Consider the following 23,478-nt stretch of genomic DNA (forward strand, 5'->3'; position numbering starts at 1 on the left):
TGCCCCCCCCCCCCCAGAATATGTCTTCACAATGGGAGACGTCCATAACTTTGTAAAAGGATCTGTTCTGGTTACTAAATTGGTAGACTGACAAAGATTTAGCCTGTCTCATAAGCATGATAAAAACTTCTCATATCATGGTTAACAATGTGCTAAAATATTGTTTCTTCTTAATTTCTGTTGGCCAAACTGTCCAGAAGTTGACGGACTAGCTCTGTTATTGGTTGTAACAACCTACCTGGTAGTAGTTAGGTTTATATCGTATAAATAGCGTAAATTGTAAATAAAAATCAAATAAATAGCAGTTAGGTTTGTATCCAGCAAAACCAATTATTGGTCCCTAGACACACTAGCACACTAAAGAATGAAGAGGGTCCTTGGGAAACTATTGAACCCCTAGACACACTAAATAACCAGCCCACAAAACCAATTATTGAGTCCACACCTAGAACCGATTCTAATTATGAGTCCACCCATACTAATGTAGATTATGAGTCCACCCCTATTGCCATAGAGTTACCAGCAGAACCATACACTCCATCTCCATTACCAAATCTGTTGTTCTTTCAGGTATATGTGCTAGAAGGAAAGTCATTTCAGAATTGATACAAATCCAACATCCGACTCTACTCAAAATGAGGATGTAACACAAATACCAATAGATGATAGACCCATAGCTCTCCGAAAACCTACTAGATAATGCACAAAATGACCCTTATACCCCCTACCAAACTATGTCTCTCTTGAAAGACTATCCCCATCACACAAGAGTTTCATTGTGACTCTAAATTCAATAGTTATACCTAACACAGTTTCTGAAGCTTTATTCAAAAGAGAGTGGCAAGATGCAACGAAAGAAGTAATGAATGCTCTAGAAAAGAATAACGCATGGGAAGTTGTGGATAAGCCAAAAGGAAAAAATATAGTTGAGTGTAGGTGGCTTTTCCCAGTAAAGTACAAGGATGGTGGAATGTTGGAAAGGTATAAGACAAGGTCGGTAGCTACGGGATACACTTAAACTTATGGTATAGATTACTAGGAGACATTTGCCCTGCCTATGAAAATGAACGCTGTAAGAACATTGCTACCCTTAGCTGCCAACTTAAATTGGCAACTTTCACAGTATGATGTGAAGAATGCATTTCTTCATGGCGATCTAGATGAAGAAATCTACATAAGCACTCCTCCTGGATTTGAAAGCTCAGAGGTAAAGTATGCAAATTGAGAAAGGTCTTGTATTGACTAAAACAATCATCAAGGGTGTGGTTTGGAAGGTTCACAAAAGTAATGATAGACTGGGTATAAGCAAAGTCAAGGAGATCACATTCTCTTTATCGAGCATTCAAAATCAAGGAGAGTTATAGTGCTTCTAGTGTATGTAGATGACATCATAGTCACTGAGATAATGAAGAATAAAATTTTGAACTAAGAAGAAAATTGATGAAAGAATTTGAGATCAAAGAACTTAGAAGCTAACGTACTTCTTCAGTATTGAAATAGCATACTCAGCTCAGGGTATTTTCATATCACAACAGAAATGTAGGATGGATTTATTGATGGAAACAAGAAAAAATGGATGTAAACCTACAACAACACAAGAGATCCGCACCAAAAATTGGGAGAGTCAAAAGAAGAACTTGTAGTGAACAGAGAAATGCATAAGAGGCTAGCAGGGAGGCTTATATATCTAGCTCTCACTCGACCGACATATATTCAGTGAGTGTAATCAGCCAATTAATGCATGATCCACGGGAGCCTAACCTTCATATAGAGTATTACGTCAATTGAAAGGAACTGAAAAGGAATTTTATTCAAACAGAACAATTCTCTTGTATTGGAAGCTTACACCGATGTTGGCTATGCTGGATCAGTAGTGGACAGAATATCTACTACAGGGTATTGTACTTTTCTTGGAGGTAATTTAGTAACATGGAAAAGCAAAAAGCAAATGTGGTGGCTGGATCATCTGCCGAATCAGAATTCTGAGCTACACAAGGGTTATGTGAACTCTTATGGTTGAAGATAATTCTTGATGAATTAAGTGAGAAGCATATTGAAATAAAGTTATACTACGACAACAAATCAGCTACCAATATTGCACACAATCCCATCCAGCATGATAGGACAAAACATATTGAAATTGATCGACATTTTATCAAGGAGAAATTGGAGGAGGTAGTATGCATTAGATTTATGCACTCACAACTTCAACTAGAAAATAAAACAAAAGAACTTCACAATTCAATATTTCATGAGTTAGTATTCAAACTAGAATTGGATGATATCTATTCCTCAGCTTGAGAGATAGTGTTAAAGGAATGACCTTGATTTAAGGAATATTTGAGTTATCCCTCTTTGAAATTACTTAAGAAAAGCAGCAAGTTAATTTAGATTTGTAACGAGACTTTATGCGAGAAGGGCCAAACAAAGATGGAGGTAACCACTTGGTTAGTTGTAAGAAAGTTGATGCACCTTTAATTTATGGAGGGCAGGGGGTTGGAGGTTTGAGAAGAAAGAACCTGGCATTGCTCTCTAAGTGGCTGAGGAGATTCATTCAGAAGGAGACAGCTTTATGGAAGACAGTTATCAAAAGCAAATATGGGCGTCTGATGGTAGATGGCTGCCAAAGGATATTAAGAAGAGCTCAAGTTGCAGCCCCACGAAACACATTGGTAAAAACAGCAGCTCTTTTTAAAGAAATATCAGTTACAAGCTTGGAAATGGGGAAAATTCGTTTTTGGGAGGATAGTTGGGCTGCAAATAGTCCATTTTGTGAGGAATTCCCCTCCATCTTACTAGTCTTCTTACTGTCAGAGATTGTTGGTCAGTTCGAGTTGAAGCTTGGGATCTAGGGCTCTTTGATAGAGAGTTGGAGGAATGGGTTAGTCTCACCACAATTTTAGAGGGAAGGAAGCCAAAGGGAGAGGAGGATAAAGTTTATTGGGATTTTTTCCAGCAAATCAACCTCTAAGTTCCTGTACGGGTCCCCTACTTTTTCGAGCCACGATCTTACTAGTCTGATTTCGAAAGGAAACAGCCTAAAGAATACCAATTTCTTCATTTGATCTATCGCTCGAGGTAATCTAAATACGATGGACAGGAATAAAAAACAACATCCAAACCCAGCTCTTTCTCCTAATGTGCCTTCTTTGCAATCAAAACTCTGAGAGTAGTAGTTATCTTTTCCTTCACTGTCCTTTTGCCTATAAGGGGTGGATGTTCCTCTTGAATCTCTATGATTTGGCCTGGTGTACTCCAAAAGAGGTGAAAGATAGGAGGTCTTTTGTTGAAAATGTACGGTTTACAACCTCTACATGGAGTGTTTTACACACTCATTTTTGTAATACATAGTGTAATCTGATTAATTTAGCTTGGAGGTCTTCTTTTGTTATCAATCCTTCGAATTAGGCTTAGGAATCCCTCATCCCGAAGGCCATTAGACCGTGTTCTCCATTTTGTTGAACATATGCTGTAAAGTTTCCTATTTAAAAAAATGATGTTTAACAGCAGCCTATCTGTTCTCAAATCACCAGAAACTATATATATCAATGGCCTTTTAAAACAGTGTAGCATAATAGAAGTACGAAATGTTTCTCTTACTATAAGTTCCATCTTGTCCTCGAAACCATTGTCGAGAGAAGACAAAATCTCTTTTGCCTTGCGATCTGCAGTCGAAACACAATGTAGAAATATATGAATAAAAAACTGAACAAGAATTTGAACATAAGTCGAAAACAGATAATTATATGGAACTAATCACCTTAACAAGTTTGTTTGTTTTAAGGTAAAGCATATTAGTAGAATATTAAGGTTAAGAAAAGTAAACGTGACAATGTTAAACTATGTGACCAAGTTGTAAGTCTTGTAGCATTACTGGCTAAGATGCGTGGGATAATTCATCCCATAAAGAATATCATAATGCCCATGGTAAGCTTCAACCAGTTCCATGTCACTTATTAGTGTATCCCATCTGCAGACATTGATATCAAAGTCAGAACTCCGAGGTTGAAACCATTGAATCCAAACTTAAAAGAAATATTAGCAACTAACTCATATCTCTGCCTCCAGTCCGAGTTCAGGATTATATCGAAAACAGTATCCGCATGAGCATCAACGACACCAACAGACTTCACGAGAACCCCTTTACCACTCTGGAAAAAAAACCAGAAAATCACTGAAGCTGAGCTTGGAAACCATCTGAGTGACAATTTTAAAGAAAAATCAGGTAGTTGCATCACTCAATTCCTGTTCTTCCGGAGTATCATGTACATGGAGTTTTCTCAATAAAACTTTAGCATTTCTTTAGGTAATAGGAGGCACAACAATGATCGATACCTTATTGTCAGCAACATCTTCAAAAATTCTAACACCTAAAAGGCCAAAAATAGGGAAAAGTAAAAAGAATGAAAGTTCAAATTTGTTCCCTTTAGTACTGCATAAGAGGAAAGTTAACTTAAGACGATGGTACCGTTAAATGTGCGAACACATTTCCACCGATGTCTTTCAAGTGCATCACCGAAATCCTTTTCAAAGAAGCCATCAGAACCGACATGAGTATTCAAGTTTGTAGAATGATGCAAAAGTGTCTCTGGACCTGAGCATAACAGGTTAAAAATGAATGTAAAAGTGGATTTCTTCTTGCTTCTGATGGAAAAAAGAAACAAAGATATGAAACAGGGTGAGGGAGCAAAAGCCACAGAACCGATTACAAGGTTAAAAACATTTTGAGGAATGAAATATGAATTATGATAACATGAAAGAAAAAATAATAATGTGTGTATTATTCGTAAAAGGTACCTCACCTTGACCAATTTTTATTAGCTTTCTTAATCCATGTGCATAACGTCTAACTCGATGTCTGTGTCCGTCCAGATTTATCCTTTCCATACCATGAAAATTGATCAACGATCAGAAATCAACCAAGAATTGCAGAGAATTAAGCTGGTTAAATGAACAGTTAGGCCAGAAAAGAAACAATAAGACATGAAAGAACCCCAGAAATAGAACACCAGATACTCAGGTGCAGATCGAAACATCCAATTGAACCAAGCCAATGTCACAAATAGATATCAAATTGTAACTATTTTCCAAGCCTAGCAGTTATGTCTTTATCATGTCGTTCGACCATGGGAAGCTTCCTACTATTACATAATTATAATGGTGAAGTTAACAACATATACTATCTGTGGGTCGTCGTTCTTTTTTCTTTTTTGTTTTTTTCTATTTTACCATTATTATTATAAACAGGGAACATCAAGCATCTGGATTACAATTGCACCAAAACTGAATCTGCGCAAACATTCACGCAGAGATTGTTAAGGAAAAATGCTTACTCTTCCTCCATGTTCAGTTTCTCTCGGGGATTACCTCCTCTGGAGAGCTCATACTCAGCCTATGAAGTTAATACTCAATCAAATAAAGACAAGATAAATAGTCATTGTACCAATTGTAACATTACAAATTACAGGATCGAGTTTCATGCTTCGCATAAAAACTTCCAAGTTGTATTCTTGTTAACAGGTAATGATAAATTGTTACCTGTTCTTGTTACCTTTATTGCCCATCCAGACATGAAATACTATAAATTGACCTTCCAAATGAGATTTTGGTACCTGTTGCTTGGCATGATCAAATGCCTCCATCCATTTTCTGACCTCTCCAGCCGTAGCACAAGCAATCTTAAGCAAAAGAACACACATGCGATTTAGATTTTTGTCCATTAAAAAAAGGAAGTTTCATTGATTGTAAACATCATCTTAAACATCAGTTTCAATGATAGATTAATGTTTTCATAATCGAAATAAGGGATTCATTTATATTAGTAAAGTTTCCAAAACTTGAACTTCTCTAAAAATAATGGAAGCAACTTTTTTCCACTTAACCTGATGCTTCCTCCTCCCACCTCAAGCCCCTTCAAACCTTAGCAACTTGCCAACACTTTTTGGATAGAAAAGAAAGACGAGGAAATGTTTGAATCAAGGTTAAGCCAACTACCCTTAGCGAGGATCTCGATACCGTTACTAGAAAGACGTGAAGGAGATTAAAAATGCATATGCCTCGTACGATTTGGCTGACTTGAAATAAATGGCTGGAAAGAGGATCCCAATTAAGCAATGGTAGAGGTGAACAAAATGGAAGCAAGAATGCTGACTGCCATCCTGTAAAATTTCCAAAGCTTGACCGAAATCCTTACACTTGCAACAAAATAATCTATTGCTTCTTTGAATCCAAAGTGACAAAAGGAGAAATTTAGATACATACTTCTGGAGCACTCTAATTTGCCCTTTTAACCATTCATCCATAAGAACTTCATGAAGCAAATTGGAGGTTGTCTTTAAGAGAGTATCAAGCTCAACTACAACTTTTACACAGAAAGTTTCAGATTTTTCTACCCAAACTACCTTGAGCACAAAAATTGTCTAGATTTTTGTCGCTTGAGAAACAGTTAAGACATTTTCTGATGAGTATCTCCTTGTGGCTTATCCTTGGTGTTCGGTCCTTCAGCACACATTAGAATAAAGGAAGAGCTGGACTCTTTTTTGATAGTTCATCTCTCAGGTAGTAATCTATTTGTCCAGACTGTAGGATTTTCCTCTTAAGCTAGAAACAACTTACATTTTCAGGAGAAGGCGCCCAAGCTTTTTAAATGTCAAATCAAACAAAGTTTGAAGGCCTCCTCTCATTTCGTGGTGAGCATAGGTAACTGTCCAAGCTCACCGCTAGCAGATATTGTCCTCTTCGGGATTTCCCTTCTAGGCTTCCCCTCAAGGTTTTAAAACACGTCTACTAGGAAGAGGCTTCCACTCCCTTATAAAGAATGCTTCGTTCTTCTCTCCAACCAATGTGGAATCTCACAATTCACTTCCCTTGGGGGCCCAGCGTCCTCACTGGCACAACGCCCGATGTCTGGCTCTAATACCATTTGTAATAGCCCAAGCCCACCACTAGCAAATATTATCCTCTTCGGGCTTTTCCTTGTGAGCTTCCCCTCAAGGTTTTAAAACGCGTCTACTAGGGAGAGGTTTCCACTCCCTTATAACGAATGTTTTGTTCTCCTCTCCAACCAATGTAGGATCTCACAATCCACCCCCCTTGGGGGCCTAGCGTTTGGTGTCTGGCTCTGATACCATTTGTAACCGTCCAAGCACACTGCTAGCAAATATTGTCCTTTTCGGGCTTTTCCTTCTAGGCATCCCCTCAAGGTTTTAAATTTCGTTCATTAGGGAGAGGTTTTCACTCCCTTGTAAGGAATGCTTCGTTCTCCTCTCCAACCAATGTGGGATCTCACCGCATGACAAAACTTTTTTGGTTGGAAATTCCCTTTTAAGACATGAAATATAGAGAAGTTTCTTTATGTGATCCAATTCACAAGGGGGGAAAAGCGTAAAATGATGCCAAAAACAAAATAGTAGTAAGGATAGTTATATTTCAAACACGATGATAATGAAGATAAGTTCGAACGAAACTATCACTTACTTCTCCTTTCTTAGAATCATCCAGTCGATTATAAATTCGTAATACATAAACATCCTGCAATAACAAACACAATCACCAATGTTTAGCTCCCATTATCTTCCATAGATCATCAAGATTTGAATATAATGATACAATGAGATCATCAAACAATCTTATACAATGAAAATGATAACAGATATACCATTCCCTTACCCCATGGTTAACTTTTCGACGTCCCAGCTCTTCGACCATGAGCGATGGCCCGACAACACCCCTCCTAATAGGTTTCTAAAACAGAGTACACCATTTCATACAATTAGCTTAAACCCAATAGAACAGAATAGAATAATCACTCGCAGGCACATTCATCCAACCTAACATTAAGAAGAAAAAATTAAAGAGAGAAATGGAAAGAAGAGGCTTACAATGCCGGGATTCTCATGAGGATCGCGCTTATACAACTCAACGTATTTACGACGAATAAAGAGAAATCGGAGATGGCAATACTCATGCCCTATAGAATTAAATCCAATATGATACACCCAACCGAAATACTCAGACGAACCCCTCTCCTCCGGTCCTCCTCCTCCTCCGCCGCCGCTAAAACTATGCCCCGACACCTCGCTCTCGCTTCCCGCCTTTTGCAACGGCAATGCCTCCATCCCTAGAACTCCCGCCGGCGGGAAAATTAGCGGTGGTTTTGATCGGAAATCTACGTGAAGCAAGGAAGAAGGCGAGGTGAAAACGAAATCGGAAGGGCTCCAAGTTGTTTGGATTATGGAAATCGAGGATTAAATGCTGGAAAATGGAGGGAGATGGAACTGCCTCCCCCTCCTCAAACTACGAATGACGACAAAAGGTTGAAAATCGATCCACGTCAGACCTTTGACCGACCAACTAACCAACCAACGAAAAACCGTTGCCTCTCTTTTCTTTTTTTTTTTGTTAAAAATAACTAATTAATTTCAATAATCAAATTTATTATTTTAATCTTTATATATTTTTTTTATTACAAATTTTGTTTGCCCATCTAATAATGGAATTTTCATATCAATTAAAACAATGAAAGTTATTTATAAAAATAATAATAAATAAATAAATATATAATTTAATAGAATTAAAAATTAAAATTTATGAATTAATTAATATTTTTTATATCGATTAAAATACTAACAAATATTTATAAATAAAATATATGGGCTAAAGATTTGAATAAAAAACTTTTTAACAAAATATATATATATATATATATATAATCTAATAGTTGAATTAAACTCGAACTATAATTTATCAATTAATTAATATTAATGACGTATGATTTTTATGTCAATTTTATATCTATCTAGAATTTAAAAATTAATTAATATTAATGACATGTGATTTTTATGTTAAATTTATGACTATATAGTATAAATTATACCTAATTTTTTTTTTTTAAATGGAATATAAATTAAGAGTCGTTGTCCACCTTTATTTCAAACGAGCCCATTTTTTTCTTTTTGATTTGGAAGATGGGTGTTGCGTTCAAAATACACATGATTTTCAGTACGTCTTCCTATAGGGTCCCACGAGTCCAGATAGTTAGTGAGTGGCTCTTTCACACGAGAAGTGAACATCTTTTAGCACCACAAGCTACAATATTCATCGGTATGTCCATCAATTTATCTTTGAAAAATAATTGATTAATTATTAAATTTTTTGGTAAAATATATCACCTCAAACTTTTTTTAAAAACCTCATAAATAATTTTGGGGTCGGCTACCGTATTTCAAAAATATTAATAAATTCTCAAAATTAACACTGGTTTGTGGTCTTTTGATTTTTTTAAATATAATATTAACAAAAAAAAAAAGGAATTTTTTTTAACTTAAAAAAAATTAAAATAACAGGTAAAAATATTTTTTAAAAAACTTTAAGGATGTTAGTGACTATTATTGAAATTTTAAAAAGTAAAGATATTTTTAAATAAAATATAAATTTAAAGATATTTTTATTAATTTAGCATTTATTTATTATAGAGGTAGATTTGACAGATAGGTCGGCCACGTCTTTTGGTCGGCGGATGGATCGCCACATAATCCTCTTTCATTTCCTTTTTTTGCTCAATAAATTTATGGAATTAAATACTACGTGGCGTCGTGGACCCATTATTTATGGGTAAATAAATTATTTACATTTATATCTCTCCTACGTGTAAACCATTATTTTTATTTGTTATTGGAAAATAAATACGTCATTCTTCTTTATTTTCTTTTCTTTTTAAGGCTAATTAATTGATTTCTTTCTCTCTTTTTTTTTTAATTTGAAATTAATACTTTATTTATTTATTTATTTTTACCTTTTAATAGAATGCGTGTCATTGAGTTATGCTTATCTTTTCTTTTTAAAAATTCTAAAATTTTAATTTAAGAGACCGGGAGATTTGATTCATTCCCAATTCTTTAATTCGAAATGAAAGGGTTTGCTTTGACCGTTAAGAGTAGGTAACCTGTTCCGTTCCCTGTGTCTTTGTTTCTATTGCATTCTATCTTATCGTATCAAATTCTGTTCTGTGATATTTGAGAATCACCGTCAATACCTTGGTATAAGTCTGAGATAATCCTTTGTTCCACAGTCTGGGTCTATTTATAACTAGCCAATTAAGAATTCTCAGATGTACTAGTACTAGCCGTCATTGATTCTCCCGAAAGATCACAATTACTGCGAGCAAACATATTAATGACGAGGAACACATTTTTACTATTCTACTAATACTAGTACTTGCTCTGCTATTCTGCCGAAGCCTGGCTGAGGAAGAATTACGGGACGTAAAACAAAAAAGAATTATAGGGCGTAAAACAAAAATATATGACACTGTTTTTCTATTAAAAATAAGGTCGTTGATGTATATATGACATGACTGTTACACGAGAAGACATTCATTTAAAAGAAACCTTTCATAACGAAGTTACAGACTTACACGTTCATTGTAATGCGGCAGAAAATAAATAACACGAATTAAAATAAAACAATGAAAATAAAGTATTCGTTTTGATCTAACCAATGTAGATGCATCTACCCTAGATGGCTGTCATCACGACGTCGTCATCCGTGTATAGGAGCTTACATGGCCTTAGTCTATGCTTCTAGTTTGGGAAAAATTGGATGCGTAGTACTTCTCTACACACGGGCCATGTATAAACACATGGAACCCTAGGCAAGCTCGAATACGTATTCCTAGTCCTAGCCTTCGACTTGGTTGTAATCACGACGTTGTCATTCGTGCATCCGCTTTACATGGCCTTGGTCTCTACTTCTAATCTGGGTAAAATTGAATGCATAGTACTTCTCTACACACGGGTCATATATAAACACATGGAACCCTAGGCAAGCTCAAATACGTATTCCTAGTCCTAGCCTTCGACTTGGTTGTAATCACGACGTTGTCATCCGTGCATCTACTTTACATGGCCTTGGTCTCTACTTCTAATCTGGGTAAAATTGAATGCATAGTACTTCTCTACACACGGGCCATATATAAACACATGGAACCCTAGGCAAGCTCGAATACGTATTCCTAGTCCCAGCCTTCGACTTGGTTGTTATCACGACGTCGTTATCCGTGCATAGGAGCTTTACATGACCTTGGTCTCTACTTCTAATCTGGGTAAAATTGAATGCATAGTATTTATGTACATGCGGACTATATATACACACATGGAACCCTAGGCAAGCTCGAATACGTATTCCTAGTCCAAGCCTTCGACTTGGCTGTCATCACGACATCGTCATCCATGCATAGGGGCTTTACATGACCTTGGTCAATACTTCTAGTCTGGGTAAAATTGAATGCATAGTACTTCTCTACACACGGACCATGTATACACACATTCCTAGTCCTAGCCTTTGACTAACGAACACTCGCGCTGTCGGTATACCATGAAGGGAAGGGAGCGTGCATAGTATTGTGGTGTACACAATACCGTATCATAATATTGTAGCGTACACGTTCATACTAATCATAGCGATATCTGATACCGTATCCCAATACTATGCATAAAATATTTTATTTTATTATAAGCTCATATGTAAATTAAAATATGGAAAATATCTTCAAAAAGATACATCCATTAAAAAAAACCAAAGTCGGTTCAGTTGACTCGAACCAACACGTGGCAAGATCAGGAGCTTTCTACGAACATCACGACAAGCGCGGTTCTTTTCTTGCAGGCGTGGCTTTACCTTTTTTAATATTTTTTATTTTGCAAGTTTGTCCTCCGTTTCTTCCTTAATTACAAATTAGCCACAGGTTAACCTAACCCTCCTTCTGAGTTAATTTTAAAACGATGTCGTTTGAAACTTCAAAATATATATTAAACATGGAGAAGGAAATTAATTAACCGTACCAATGAAATTCGTCCGTGACACATCTATATCAACTACGGGTAACCCACGTCATACCCACTAAGGCGGTTCACGATCACACGTGTGGTACGTGCGAAAACCCTCACGAGAAATGTCTATATAAACCACATTTCAAGTTCCGATTATGCATCCCTCAAATGTCTCTGTTCTAAGAAGGAAGACGGTGAAGAAAAAGTTTTGTTCTTCTCTTTCTCTCTCTTGTTTGCTTTGTTGTTTCTCTCTCCTTTCTTCAATTTTTTTCTTTTGGATTTTGTGATTCTGAAGATATATGGCTACTACCGTGATCCTTCAGCCGCAGGATTGCCTTGGGAACGGGTTACGCCACCAAGGTTTGGTTCTGTCGTCTCCGCCTTTGAAATCGCGGCGGAATTCTAACCGTATTAGTTCTAGTTCTTCTTCTGCAAACCCTAATTTTAATCAGGATGATGCGACTTGTTCCGGTAGGCGGCGGAGTTCGGAAGTGGGAGTTAAGGCTAACCGTCGAGTGAATAGAGGTCGGAGTCGGGTGGTAGAGACGTCCACGGCGGCGAAGATTTCACCGAAGAATCTGGTTATGGGACAAGTCAAGATCTTGAAGCGTGGAGAGATGTTGTGTCCCGATGGAGGTGTTGGTGATGGTGGTAAGAGGATGTTGGAATCGAAGGTTGAGGATTTGGATTTGGTTTTGGGATCGACTGATCGGTTGGGTCCAGACCCTGATTTGATGCAGAAGCAGGTTGTATTTTCGGAATTGAAGGTTGCCGATGGGATCTATGCTGGATCGGGTGCGTTCTTTGCTTCGCCGCCTCCGAGTTCAGTGCCCTTGCCGTCCTTTTTAGGTAAGAACGGTACTGCAACTAACGATCTGCGGCGGTTGTTGCGACTTGATTTGGACTGATCACGTCGGAGCAACAGAAGTGAACAATCCAGAATAATATGGGTTTTGGTCACTTGATTTGGACCGATCACATCGGAGCCACAGAAGTGAACAATCCAGAATATGGTGTTTGGGTTTGGTTTGGTTTGGTATGATTTGATTACTCCAGGGTGTAGTAATGATAGAATATGAAGTGATGTGCTCTTTTCGATGGCGATTGTTCGGTATACCTCGGCATCTCCCTTTATTTTTTCAACAGGAAGATGCTTGAGTTGCGAGCAGATGAACTGGCTGAAGTGAAGCAACATGACAGTTCTTCTAGGTTTACTATAACTCAGATCAATTAGGGTTTAGCTGCTTTTTCTTTCTCATAGAATATATTGTCTGCTTTGAGCGTTTTCATTGTAGTAGTTGGTAATCTTTGTTGGTGGCTTGGTTAGCTTTTAAATTTGGTGTGGGTTTTCCTTTTAGGAGCTCTTAGATATTGCCTTGACTATGCTAGGTACCCAGAATTTGTAGTTCTTTGTATCTTTGCTTTGTTTCTTCAAACAGATTTGATTGTATAAACGTAGTATTTCCTTACCTTCTCTGTACATGGGTTGTGCCTAGAATCTACTTGCATGTCACTCCATGGCTGCTTGGTTCCTTTGGTTGACATGTTCCAATCGAAGATATCATCTTCATAAGCTCAAAAGATGCCACTCAGGAAGCCCCTGAATTAGTCAAAAATTGAATTGAATCTGGGCTGATTAACAAAGAGCAACTAGCATTTCACGTTACAGGGGTATATGTTCTTACCAGATTCCAGATGATTTCTTCTCTGCATTTCTGCAAGTATTTGAAATGTAATTGCAGTGATTAGATCAAGCGGCAGATTTTGGTAATAAAGTTCAAGGATGTAGTGTTCTTATTTTTTTGTTCTTCATCTTACCTTTCTTTTCCTTGGAAGGCATCATTGATATCATCAGTGGACGGCCTGGTGGGATACTTGGATAGGAGGACATACCTTTCCTTCCCAGAAGGTTCATCCACCCTTCTATAGAGCTCATAACCATAAGGGTGAGACATCCTAAAACAAACAATTGTGGATCAAAGCATGATCATGGTTGTATCTTAACTAATGGTAGAAGATGGATTTTGATTCGAACACTAGTGGAAGGAAATCATTGAAGATCTTACATTTGTTGGTGTTTTATTTTACCTGAGAGCTCCCATGATTGGATACTGCGTTCCTGCATAATAGAGAAGCCGAAAGAAGTAACAGATTTGGAATGATGCTGCATACTCCAGCCTCTTGTCACGGCCCATCGTCTAATAAGGATGGGAAGGATTAGAACTGTATTATACTCAGAAGTAACTCCAATTGATTTTTTTAATACTCACTTGCATGATACCACTCGAACCAGGTAAATCCTGAAAATTGAAATAAGTTAAAGTCAAGTTATACGATGAACAACTAAAAAGTAGCAGCATGAAGGTCCTGCATTTTTACATGAAGGGAATGATCAAAGCTGTACTATGAAGAGAGGACATGTAATTGGTGTACTACAAGAATTGCCACATCTATATGATTTTTTCTTGTTCACCTTGTTCCACAACTAGCTACTGGTGAGAAACTGTGTTTCATGTGTTTGTTGGGTGTCTCGACTTTTACTCGTCTTCCATTTCTTTTGATGGAAAATCGAGCTTTCCATATGAACAGACAGCCCAACCAACCTAACGATCTAGACAAAAGGGTTTCAATCCAGAAAGGTAAGACCTAACTAGTAATTAAGAAGTCCTAGTAAACCAACACCTAAAGAGATAGGTTAAACCAAACCGCCTCTAAATAGATGCATTAAACATTCTTTACAAGGGCATGGAAACCTCTCTTAGTAGACGCGTTTTAAAAACTTTGAGGGGAAGCCTGAAAAGTTAGATTGTGAGATCTCACATCGGTTGGAGAGGAGAATAAAACATGCTTGATAACGGCGTGAAAACCTCTCCCTAGCATATGTATTTTAAAAACTTCGAGGGAAAGCCCAACGAGAACAGTATCGACTAGCGGTGGACTTGGATTGTTACACCTCCACCCACAGAATTTGCTATCTGCTATAAAACCAGTACAGTACTATTCAACTATGATTATTGTCAAATGGAAGTACTAATGAAGACTGAAAGATAGTATTTTTCTTAATTGGGGCTTCTATCATATCCTCAGGATTTATTTCTTGTCACGTGATTTGTTTTGGTTACAGGTGCCTAGAAGTTAGGACAGTGTTCCTATCAGCAAATTAAATCATACCAACTTAGGATCACTTAGAAACTTGCCTTGAGTCTGGGATTTACAAGAATAACAGGTCGGTCACCAGCTGCATCTGTCATAGCTTTCATATCCTGCATTTACTTGACATCATTATCTTCACAAAGCTTCATCCTTAATCAAACAGTTCCATTTTCCTATTAAACAGAGTCGACAAAATCTTATGATGTCACTTACATCAATGATACAATTTCCAACAGCATTTTGAGGAGCCACTAAAATAAACATGTCATCTTGCTCGTCAACTTCTTTTGCACCTGCAATTAGAAATGAATATGAAAGATCTGAACGTCAAGTTGGAACAAATATTGTAAAGTCTATATCAAATGCAAAATCTTTTACACACGAATGAGGAAATTCATTGTAAGTTAGACAGTCTAAAGGTGATATTCAAACAGAGACGTTTATAATGCAAGAATAGAAAGGTATGAACCAACATGAATATGTACTGTTTTTTGGCTATTATGGAGAAGTCTTGAAGGAAATCATTGAGGAATTATGTAGGAAAGTTCATCTTTTTCGGTAAGAACCCAGATCCACCGCTAGTAGATATTGTCCTCTTTGGGTTTTTCCTTTCGAGCTTCCCCTAAAGGCTTTAAATCGCGTCTACTAGGGGAAGGTTTCCACACCCTTATAACTGGTAATTTGTTCTCCTCCCCAACCAATGTGGGACATCACAATCCACCTCCCTTCGGGACCCAGCGTCCTCGCTGGCATTCTTTCCTTCCTCCAATCGATGTGGGACTACCCCCAAATTCATCCCCCTATGGGACCAGCGTCCTTACTGGCACACCGCCTCGTGTCTACCCCCTTTGGGGAACAGCAAGAAGGCTGGCACATTGTCCGGTGTCTGGCTCTGGTACCATTTATAACGACCTAGATCCACCGCTAGCAGATATTATCCTCTTTGGGCTTTCCCTTTCGGGCTTCCCCTCAAGGCTTTGAAACGCGTCTACTAAGGGAAGGTTTCCACACCCTTATAATGGAGATTTGTTCTCCTCCTCCCCAGCCAACATGGGACGATTAACATGCAGGTGCAAGCAAACTAAAGATGCACAAACGAATCTTTCAAAAATTGAGTGCAGTACCAATTGAACCGATCTTGACAAAGGTCCCCAAAGCCCCATATTCGCCCCAGTCCATGTATTCTAAGATTTTCCGAGTTCCAGCAAGCTGCAGCGGCATTCCAGAAAGTGCACCTTCCCCCATGGATCCTTGAATGCATACCTAGGAGATGAAGTTTCAGATGGTGGACACGAGCACTCCGATCTTGAAGGAAATCAGAGAAATTACCTTGACACGTTTTCCATCATCAGCAAATGAAAGGGCAATGGTCCGAATAAGTTCCATGAGAGTACCTATTCGATAGACATCCTGTGCATTGCAGACGCGGTTAACTCAGATCGTTTTTAGGAGAATCAGGAGGAGTAAGCTTCCTACCATTTCAGGGTTAAGCTCTGGAATATTAATCTCCACCTGTTCGTTGAGATTCAAAACAAACAAAAATGATCAGCCTCAGAAGTTACACCAACCAATGCCTCGCACTGTTTGGTGACTGGCTCTGATACCATTCGTAACAGTCCAAGCCCACCACTAGCAGATATTGTTTGTTTTAGCCCGGTACGTATCGCCGTCAGCCCAAAGAGGTTTCCACTTCCTTAAAAGGAATGTTTCGTTTTCCTCTCCAATCGATGCGGGACCTAACAATAATCTTGTGTGAATAACAATAAGGTTAACACCAAACCTTTAATCTAGTTCTACCATCTTTTACAGCGCGTTTGGTGCCTTCAAGCACATCATCATAAAAATATTTCCTGATTTCTCTTGAGTGAGGAATGTTATTCAATCTAGTTGGTATCCCTCTCCAGCTATCCTGTAAAAAGAGAATATCAAACATTTTTAAGGGAACCTATATATTTGAAGGATTCTTGTTATAATATCAAATATCAGCTTATATACTTGAGGGAACCTTATTATAGTGTCTATTACGAACACGTGAATTTGGGAAAATAACGAACAATTCAAGTTTCCTATTCTCAATCATACAGAGCATACCTGAGTTGAAGTACTCTTCAATCCAAGGGTTGATTTCCCTAATACACAAGAAATGCAGGGGGAGATTTTGAAAATTATAAAAATAAAACTCAATCCAGATATAGCTTCTCTTATATGGAAAAGAAATGTCCTAGTAAGACCAGGTCGAACCTTTCAAAGCGTCAGGCGTCGACATTAAATCTAAACTTATAATTTCTAAACTATCCAGTAAACATTTTTAATGAATTCCATGAGAACACAAACAATTACCTAACTTCTTAGCCTTTTCTTTTTGAATCTGTGATAGTAATGATGATATTTCTTCAAAAATTTCTTCTTTAGGACGGCTTCCATCAATCTAGATTCACAGAATTTAATATGCACAGAAGAACAGAGTTAGAAATAAACGCTGGAATTAAACAGAGGATATAGACATATAGACATAGATATGTATGAGAAGAACGCATAATAAACTACCTTCTTTGTAATACTCAAGTACACTGGTGCTATTGCTTCTGCATTACGCTTGTAAATTTCCAAACGCTGCTTCACCTAAACAGAAATCACATAAAATAAACGTTAGAAACCCCAAAACAAGCCTATAGCAAGCCAGTTAGACAAGCAAAAACAAGTCTAGAATCGCTTTCTGAAAATATTTGAACAATTTCTTAGAAATAGCTAACTTTTTCCTCAGTATCATCAGGTCGAGTGACAAGTCTTCCTTTAATTTCCTCTGTTTCTGGGGGGAAATATTTCAGATGGTAAATCTTCCCCGTCTCTGGGTCGAGCCTTCGACCAACGCATCTGTCGATTAGAATTTCATCAGGAACCTGAGTATTAGAAATGTAAATCAAATATAAATACAGAAATGATTATCTAAACACAAAAAAAAAAAAAAAAAAAAGTTCATTATTGACCTCACTGATAAACTGAAGAAGAAATTTGAATTTACTCAACACAAGAGCCAACTTCTTGTGTGATTAACATATAAAACGCCACCCCTATAAACTTGCACAAACTTCAACCATCAGTTACAGATTTAATCAAGATAACTTGCAAAATGATTGCTTCATGGATGTTAAGAATCACGACCCTTCACAATGGTATGATATTGTCCACTTTGAACATAAGCTCTTGTGACTTTGCTTTGAGCTTCCCCAAAAGGCCTCATTCCAATGGAGGTGTATTCCTTACTTATAAACCCATGATCATTCCCTAAATTAGCCAACGTGGGACTCTCCCTCCCAACAATCTTCAATAATGGATGCATGAAAAACATCATATAAGAACTAATTCTAGAGGGTGCCAAGAACTTTCCAATTTAGGTTCATTAAATCCTTTATGCAACTTTTTCACCACCACCAAAAACAAAACACTAAAGCCTCAACATAGGATATTAGTATGCAGTGTACGTACATCCAAAATAAGATAAATATCTGGTTTAATCTGCAACTTCTGTAAACTTTCAGCTTGCAAAAGGGTTCGTGGAAATCCATCTAAGAGCCACCCCTTCTCGGTTGCATCTTCACCTGATAACCGTGTCGTAACCATCTACAAACCAAAATAAGCTCATTACATGAATATTGCACAAACAAGAAAGTAACATTCAAGCTAGAAAGAGCTTAGATCCACATCGTACAGCAGTCACAATTTCATCAGGAACAAGCTGTCCAGAATTCATGAATTCTTTTGCTTTATTGCCAATTTCTGTCCCAGCTGAAATTTCTGCTCTTAATATGTCGCCAGTTGATATGTGCACCAAGCCAAACTGAAGAATGAAGAGAAATCAGTGAAGGAAGCACACTACATATGATGCTTTGTTTTTAAAAGAGAAACATTCTATGAGAAATTCCATGTGCCAGTTCTAGAACTATCTTGAACTTTAGAGTTTACAATCAGATTATCAGGGAAATTAAAATTTCTTGTTCTGGTAACTGATAAGATTTCCTTCTTGTTGAATAATTCATGTTCAGAATCACCACAAATCAGTTAAGAACTTCAATTACCTTTTGAACAATCAACTCACACTGAGTTCCTTTACCGGAGGCCGGCGCACCTGATATCATAACCTTCAGCGGCTCCCCAGCTGCACATTTCACCTTCAGTCCCTAGCAAACACACAATCTCAAATCACAGAGCGAAACTCAACAACAGAAATCCAGAAATCCAGAAATTAAACCTTAAATTCAGGGCTTCGCTTCAAATGGAGGTCACCAAAGACATAGGAAGAGCGAAGGCGAGTGGAGAAAAGTGAGGATGGTCGAAGATAAAGAGAGGAACACGAAGAAGAAGAAGAAGAAGAGGCGAGAGAAGATATGGAAAGAGGCGAGATGGAAGGGGTGGAAGAGACATTGCTGGATTGAAGGGAACAAAATGAAGTGGGCACCATTGTTGCTTGGTTTGTGCTCTGATTAGGCCATGAAAGTTGCAGAATCTGCAACTGGGAGTGGAATTGGGTGAAGGGATTTTAGTGGCGGAGTTCAAAGAGAGGATTGAGGAAGCTCCATGGGAGGAATTTTCCGGGAAAATTTGAAGAGAGAATCGTGATGTTGTTAGAGGATGTGGATGAACCCGCGCGCTCGACAAACAGATAAGTGGGGAATGGCCAGTAGGGATAGGGATCGATGGAGGAGACCAATCAGTTAAAAAATTCAAAGTCAGTCTTTCTCCTCCTCCTGTTAATACTTTATTTCAAAAATAACAATAAAAAAAAAATTTAATGAATACGTAGATTTTTTTATTTTTTTATTTTAAAGATAGAATAGAAAATAATTTTAATATGAAAAAAAAATATATGGATCACCGATTGGTAGATTATTATCTTGAAGGGTTTGAAATTCACGAGCTAAATTGTAACCGCTCAAGTCCACTATTAATAGATATTGTCCATTTCGACCCGTTACGTATCACCATCAGATTTACGGTTTTCAAGTCTGCCATTAGTAGATATTGTCCGTTTCGACCCGTTACGTATCATCATCAGATTTACGGTTTTAAAACATATCTAATAGGGAGAAAGTTACACACCTTTATAAAAAATGCTTCATTCCCCTCTCCAAGACATAGTGATTGGAAACACACTCTTATAGATTTCACAATCCACCCCCTTGTGAGCCAACATAGTTACTATACCATTTGTAAGAGTCCAAACTCACCGCTAATAGATATTGTCCACTTTAGTCCTAGTGAGCCAACATAGTCACTGGCACCATTTGTAAGAGTTCAAACTCACCGCTAATAGATATTTTGTTCATTTTGGCTCATTACGTATCACAATCAACCTCACAATTTTAAAATGCATCTAATAGAGAGAGGTTTCAAAACCCTTCTCCAACTGATGCGGGATCTCACATAAATATTCAATCGATACGAGAACATTGATTCATTTAACTCAATTGAAGTACATAAACACTGTAACAGACCTAGGAATGAATCAAATATATAAAAGGACAAGTGAAATGAAGTTTACGTATACTAATAAAACCCCACATAATTTGTGTTACAAACTACCATTAAAACATCTAAGAATGCAAATGAAAATCTATTTGTATTGTATCATATCATAATCCAGGCAACAATCTCTCCCTTAAAACACAAAGAAAATACATCAAAACGGGACGGTATTATTCATGTCGTCGCAAGCGTTGAAATGAATCGACGAAAACTAATATATCATATCATTTCATATCATAATAATCAAACAATCCATACAATTCTACTAAACTGCCTGCCACTGATCTTCTGCTGTTTCTAAGAAACTCCATCAATCCAACTTCACTGAAGAGAATAAGTAATGAACAAACCAGAATGAGGAAAGAAACCCGATCGTACCGGTTGCGAGCATGATCGCAAACACCATTAGAAGGGAGTATCCGAGGTAAAGGGTCGAAGAGACCGGTCCGCTCAGGCTCTTGAGATCGAAGATCAGATAGTTAATGGAATACAAGAAGATGTATATGGCAACCGAACCAGATGCAAAGAAGGACTTCCACCACCATTTCCAATCCTCCACACACAGATGCATGTAGGTAAGAACTAAAGATACTTCGGCGCAAACCACCACGAGAAGGACCAAGACAATGAAGAGAAACCCGAAAACGTAGTACACACGACCCATCCAGATACTAGACATGATGAAGAACAGCTCGATGAATAGCGTTCCGAAAGGAAGAGTGCCAGCACCAAGAACTAACAACCAGGATGGATATTTCTGAGCAGGGATTTCACGAGGGATTTGGTTAGTACGAACCGGGTACTCGATATGAGACGCTTTGGACCCGAGGTAACCCCCAACGAGCGTAAGTGGAACCGATATGCAGAACCAGAGCAAGAGCAGAATAACAAAAAGGGAAAATGGAATGGCTCCAGTGCTATGACTTCCCCATAAAAGGAAGTTCAGAGTGGTTAAGATCAAAAAGGCTATACCAGGAAAGAAGCAAGAGACCTTCCATGAGACAGAAATCCAACCTTTGTTGTCACCACAACCCATTGTCCTCCACAAACGAACAGCGACGTAACCAGCTGCAACGCCGAGAATCATATAGAAAAACAACATACCAGTAATGAGGGCTCCACGAGACGCTGGCGACATGAATCCGAGGGCTGCAAATAATATCGTCACAACTGCCATTCCAAGAATCTGAACCCCATTACCAACCATGATACACAAGAGTGACGAATTCGAGGGAGCTCTAAAGACATCACCAACAACAAGTTTCCAGCCAGATAACTCCTCATTCATCTGTGCTTGAGCCTCCTTGTCGAGCTCCTCATACCGAGTCAGATCCCTCCGAACAGTCCTCAAGAAGATAACAAAAACAATACCAGCAAGGAAAGTAATCACCATCATCGAATTCATGATTGAGAACCAATGGACTTTGGATCCCTCCATCTTAAGATAAGCATCCCACCTAGATGGCCATTTGATATCACTCTCCTCGAACATAACTTCATATGTAAAAGCAATAGGCACTCCTTCCTTGATCGGCATCGATACGGTGGACGGATCACACTGTATCGCATTAGGATATGTTTGGTACATTTTCAAGTCCTTCACCTGTTCGATATTGTGCACGACGCTACAAGGAACCACCTCAAACCCAACAACCATATATCCAGGAATATCAGATCCCTCTTTCCCAATCGTCGGGATCAACTCAGCAGCATCACCAGTGCCCATTACGCGAGCCATATCGGCCTCCTCGTATTTATGAACAAGAACCTTGAATTTCAAATGGTTGAACACATAATAAGCATCTTTAACCTTAACCCCAACTGGATAACCAGTCCACCGCAGAACATAGCCTTCCTTCTGAGTATAACGGATCGCAGGTAAATTGTCAAGAATCAAATTAACCTGATACATTTCATCAATTCTCTCCTTCATGATCTTAAATTGATCAGATGTCAATGGACCTGAAGAACACGTAAAAATATCCGTCTGATTCGTAAACATCTTAAACTGGTAAGGCGAATTTTCAATTCGATCTCCCATCAGAAGCTCACCAAGATTCTCGGCACTGTCCTTAACACCCTCTTTAGGCTTACAAAACGGCAAACTATAATATCCAAATGGCAATTCGGTCTCGATAGAAGTAAGAGAATTAACCTTCACCGACAACAAGTCGCCCACAACGTATTTGTAGGGATAGCTACCAGGAAGGTAAAATCCATATCCGAGTTGAAAAATCAAAGAACAAGCTAAAACCAAGATCCGAAATCGACTTAACAACTTCATTCTCGACAGACCCATATTCGATTTGAATCGGATCTGAAAACCCCAGATTCAAGAAATATCAATGCCGAATCAAAACAAGCAAATAGACAATGATTTAATCGAATTCGTAATGAATTCAAGAACAAATACTACAAAAAATTAGGGATGGAAATAGAAAAAACGAGGAAGTTAAATCAAAATGCCTCGAAATCTTTTGCAAGAAATGAACCGACTAACCTTTGTACAGAGATCTGAACGATCCCCCACGAGAAGGGAAATGGGGAACAGCAGCGGCTGCAGAGATGGAGGAAGAAGGCAAGATTTGGAAACCGAAGAAATTGCTATGGCGGAAGAGACAACTCTGTAGAAAGGCGAAACGTCCGTATATAACGAGCAAAAAAAAATTTCCGTTTCTGGGGCCTGCCGATTGCCGGACTCGTTTTTTTTGCATTTATTATTATTTTATTTAATTGAAAAACTAGTCCACCTATTTTTCCAAAATTTTATTTAAAAAATAACCTTAAAAATAAATAAATAAATATATATATATATATATATATATATGTTTTTTTTTAGAATTAGGCTGAACTGAGTGAGCTTAGCGCAGAGGTAACGAGTTTGAAAGTTAAAATCTGATATTGTGAGATCCCACGTTAGTTGGAGAGTAGAATTACCGGCGAGGACGCTGGACTAGTAGATTATGAGAATGTT

At 37.9% G+C, this 23,478-nt stretch overlaps 4 protein-coding genes across 6 annotated transcripts in view; 1 reads left to right on the forward strand and 3 right to left on the reverse strand.

The window, feature by feature from the left end:
* LOC111444326 (protein ENHANCED DISEASE RESISTANCE 2-like) overlaps nucleotides 1-8,271 on the reverse strand; it is a 16,539-nt gene extending 8,268 nt beyond the window's left edge. For both annotated transcript variants that reach the window (XM_023082387.1, XM_023082386.1), the window contains exons 1-11: nucleotides 7,881-8,271; nucleotides 7,669-7,743; nucleotides 7,477-7,530; nucleotides 5,613-5,678; nucleotides 5,334-5,392; nucleotides 4,803-4,879; nucleotides 4,469-4,594; nucleotides 4,336-4,370; nucleotides 4,051-4,151; nucleotides 3,875-3,970; nucleotides 3,601-3,665 (exon numbers count right to left, since the gene is read on the reverse strand). In XM_023082387.1, coding sequence (XP_022938155.1) covers nucleotides 3,601-3,665; nucleotides 3,875-3,970; nucleotides 4,051-4,151; nucleotides 4,336-4,370; nucleotides 4,469-4,594; nucleotides 4,803-4,879; nucleotides 5,334-5,392; nucleotides 5,613-5,678; nucleotides 7,477-7,530; nucleotides 7,669-7,743; nucleotides 7,881-8,117 — 991 coding nt within the window. In that variant the 5' untranslated portion in view covers nucleotides 8,118-8,271. The remainder of the gene's footprint in view (nucleotides 1-3,600; nucleotides 3,666-3,874; nucleotides 3,971-4,050; nucleotides 4,152-4,335; nucleotides 4,371-4,468; nucleotides 4,595-4,802; nucleotides 4,880-5,333; nucleotides 5,393-5,612; nucleotides 5,679-7,476; nucleotides 7,531-7,668; nucleotides 7,744-7,880) is intronic.
* A 3,705-nt stretch (nucleotides 8,272-11,976) lies between these two features.
* On the forward strand, nucleotides 11,977-13,297 carry LOC111444161. Its single transcript, XM_023082143.1, has one exon. The coding sequence runs from the start codon at nucleotides 12,128-12,130 to the stop codon at nucleotides 12,734-12,736; it is 609 nt and encodes a 202-aa protein (XP_022937911.1). The 5' UTR covers nucleotides 11,977-12,127; the 3' UTR covers nucleotides 12,737-13,297.
* On the reverse strand, nucleotides 13,219-19,649 carry LOC111444160 (adenylate kinase 5, chloroplastic). Of its 2 annotated transcripts, none has more exons than XM_023082142.1 (19): nucleotides 19,231-19,649; nucleotides 19,058-19,150; nucleotides 18,691-18,819; nucleotides 18,468-18,602; nucleotides 17,735-17,881; nucleotides 17,529-17,603; nucleotides 17,322-17,409; nucleotides 17,073-17,110; nucleotides 16,762-16,890; nucleotides 16,458-16,493; nucleotides 16,311-16,391; nucleotides 16,106-16,244; nucleotides 15,195-15,274; nucleotides 15,026-15,091; nucleotides 14,099-14,128; nucleotides 13,917-14,026; nucleotides 13,647-13,784; nucleotides 13,514-13,543; nucleotides 13,219-13,428 (listed from the first exon to the last, which is right to left on the reverse strand). In XM_023082142.1, exons 1-19 carry the CDS (start codon nucleotides 19,438-19,440, stop codon nucleotides 13,404-13,406), a joined length of 1,779 nt encoding a protein of 592 aa, XP_022937910.1. In that variant the 5' UTR covers nucleotides 19,441-19,649; the 3' UTR covers nucleotides 13,219-13,403. The 2 variants fall into 2 exon arrangements, with proteins under 2 accessions (XP_022937910.1, XP_022937909.1); XM_023082141.1 differs by having other exon boundaries at nucleotides 19,058-19,159; nucleotides 19,231-19,647.
* An 846-nt stretch (nucleotides 19,650-20,495) lies between these two features.
* On the reverse strand, nucleotides 20,496-23,202 carry LOC111444176 (transmembrane 9 superfamily member 11-like). The gene is made up of 2 exons (XM_023082167.1): nucleotides 23,005-23,202; nucleotides 20,496-22,821 (listed from the first exon to the last, which is right to left on the reverse strand). The coding sequence occupies exon 2, from the start codon at nucleotides 22,801-22,803 to the stop codon at nucleotides 20,815-20,817; it is 1,989 nt and encodes a 662-aa protein (XP_022937935.1). The 5' UTR covers nucleotides 22,804-22,821; nucleotides 23,005-23,202; the 3' UTR covers nucleotides 20,496-20,814.
* Nucleotides 23,203-23,478: the final 276 nt, after the last annotated feature.

Source organism: Cucurbita moschata, unplaced genomic scaffold (assembly GCF_002738365.1).
Source record: "Cucurbita moschata cultivar Rifu unplaced genomic scaffold, Cmos_1.0 Cmo_Scf00006, whole genome shotgun sequence".
Taxonomy (NCBI): Eukaryota; Viridiplantae; Streptophyta; class Magnoliopsida; order Cucurbitales; family Cucurbitaceae; genus Cucurbita; species Cucurbita moschata.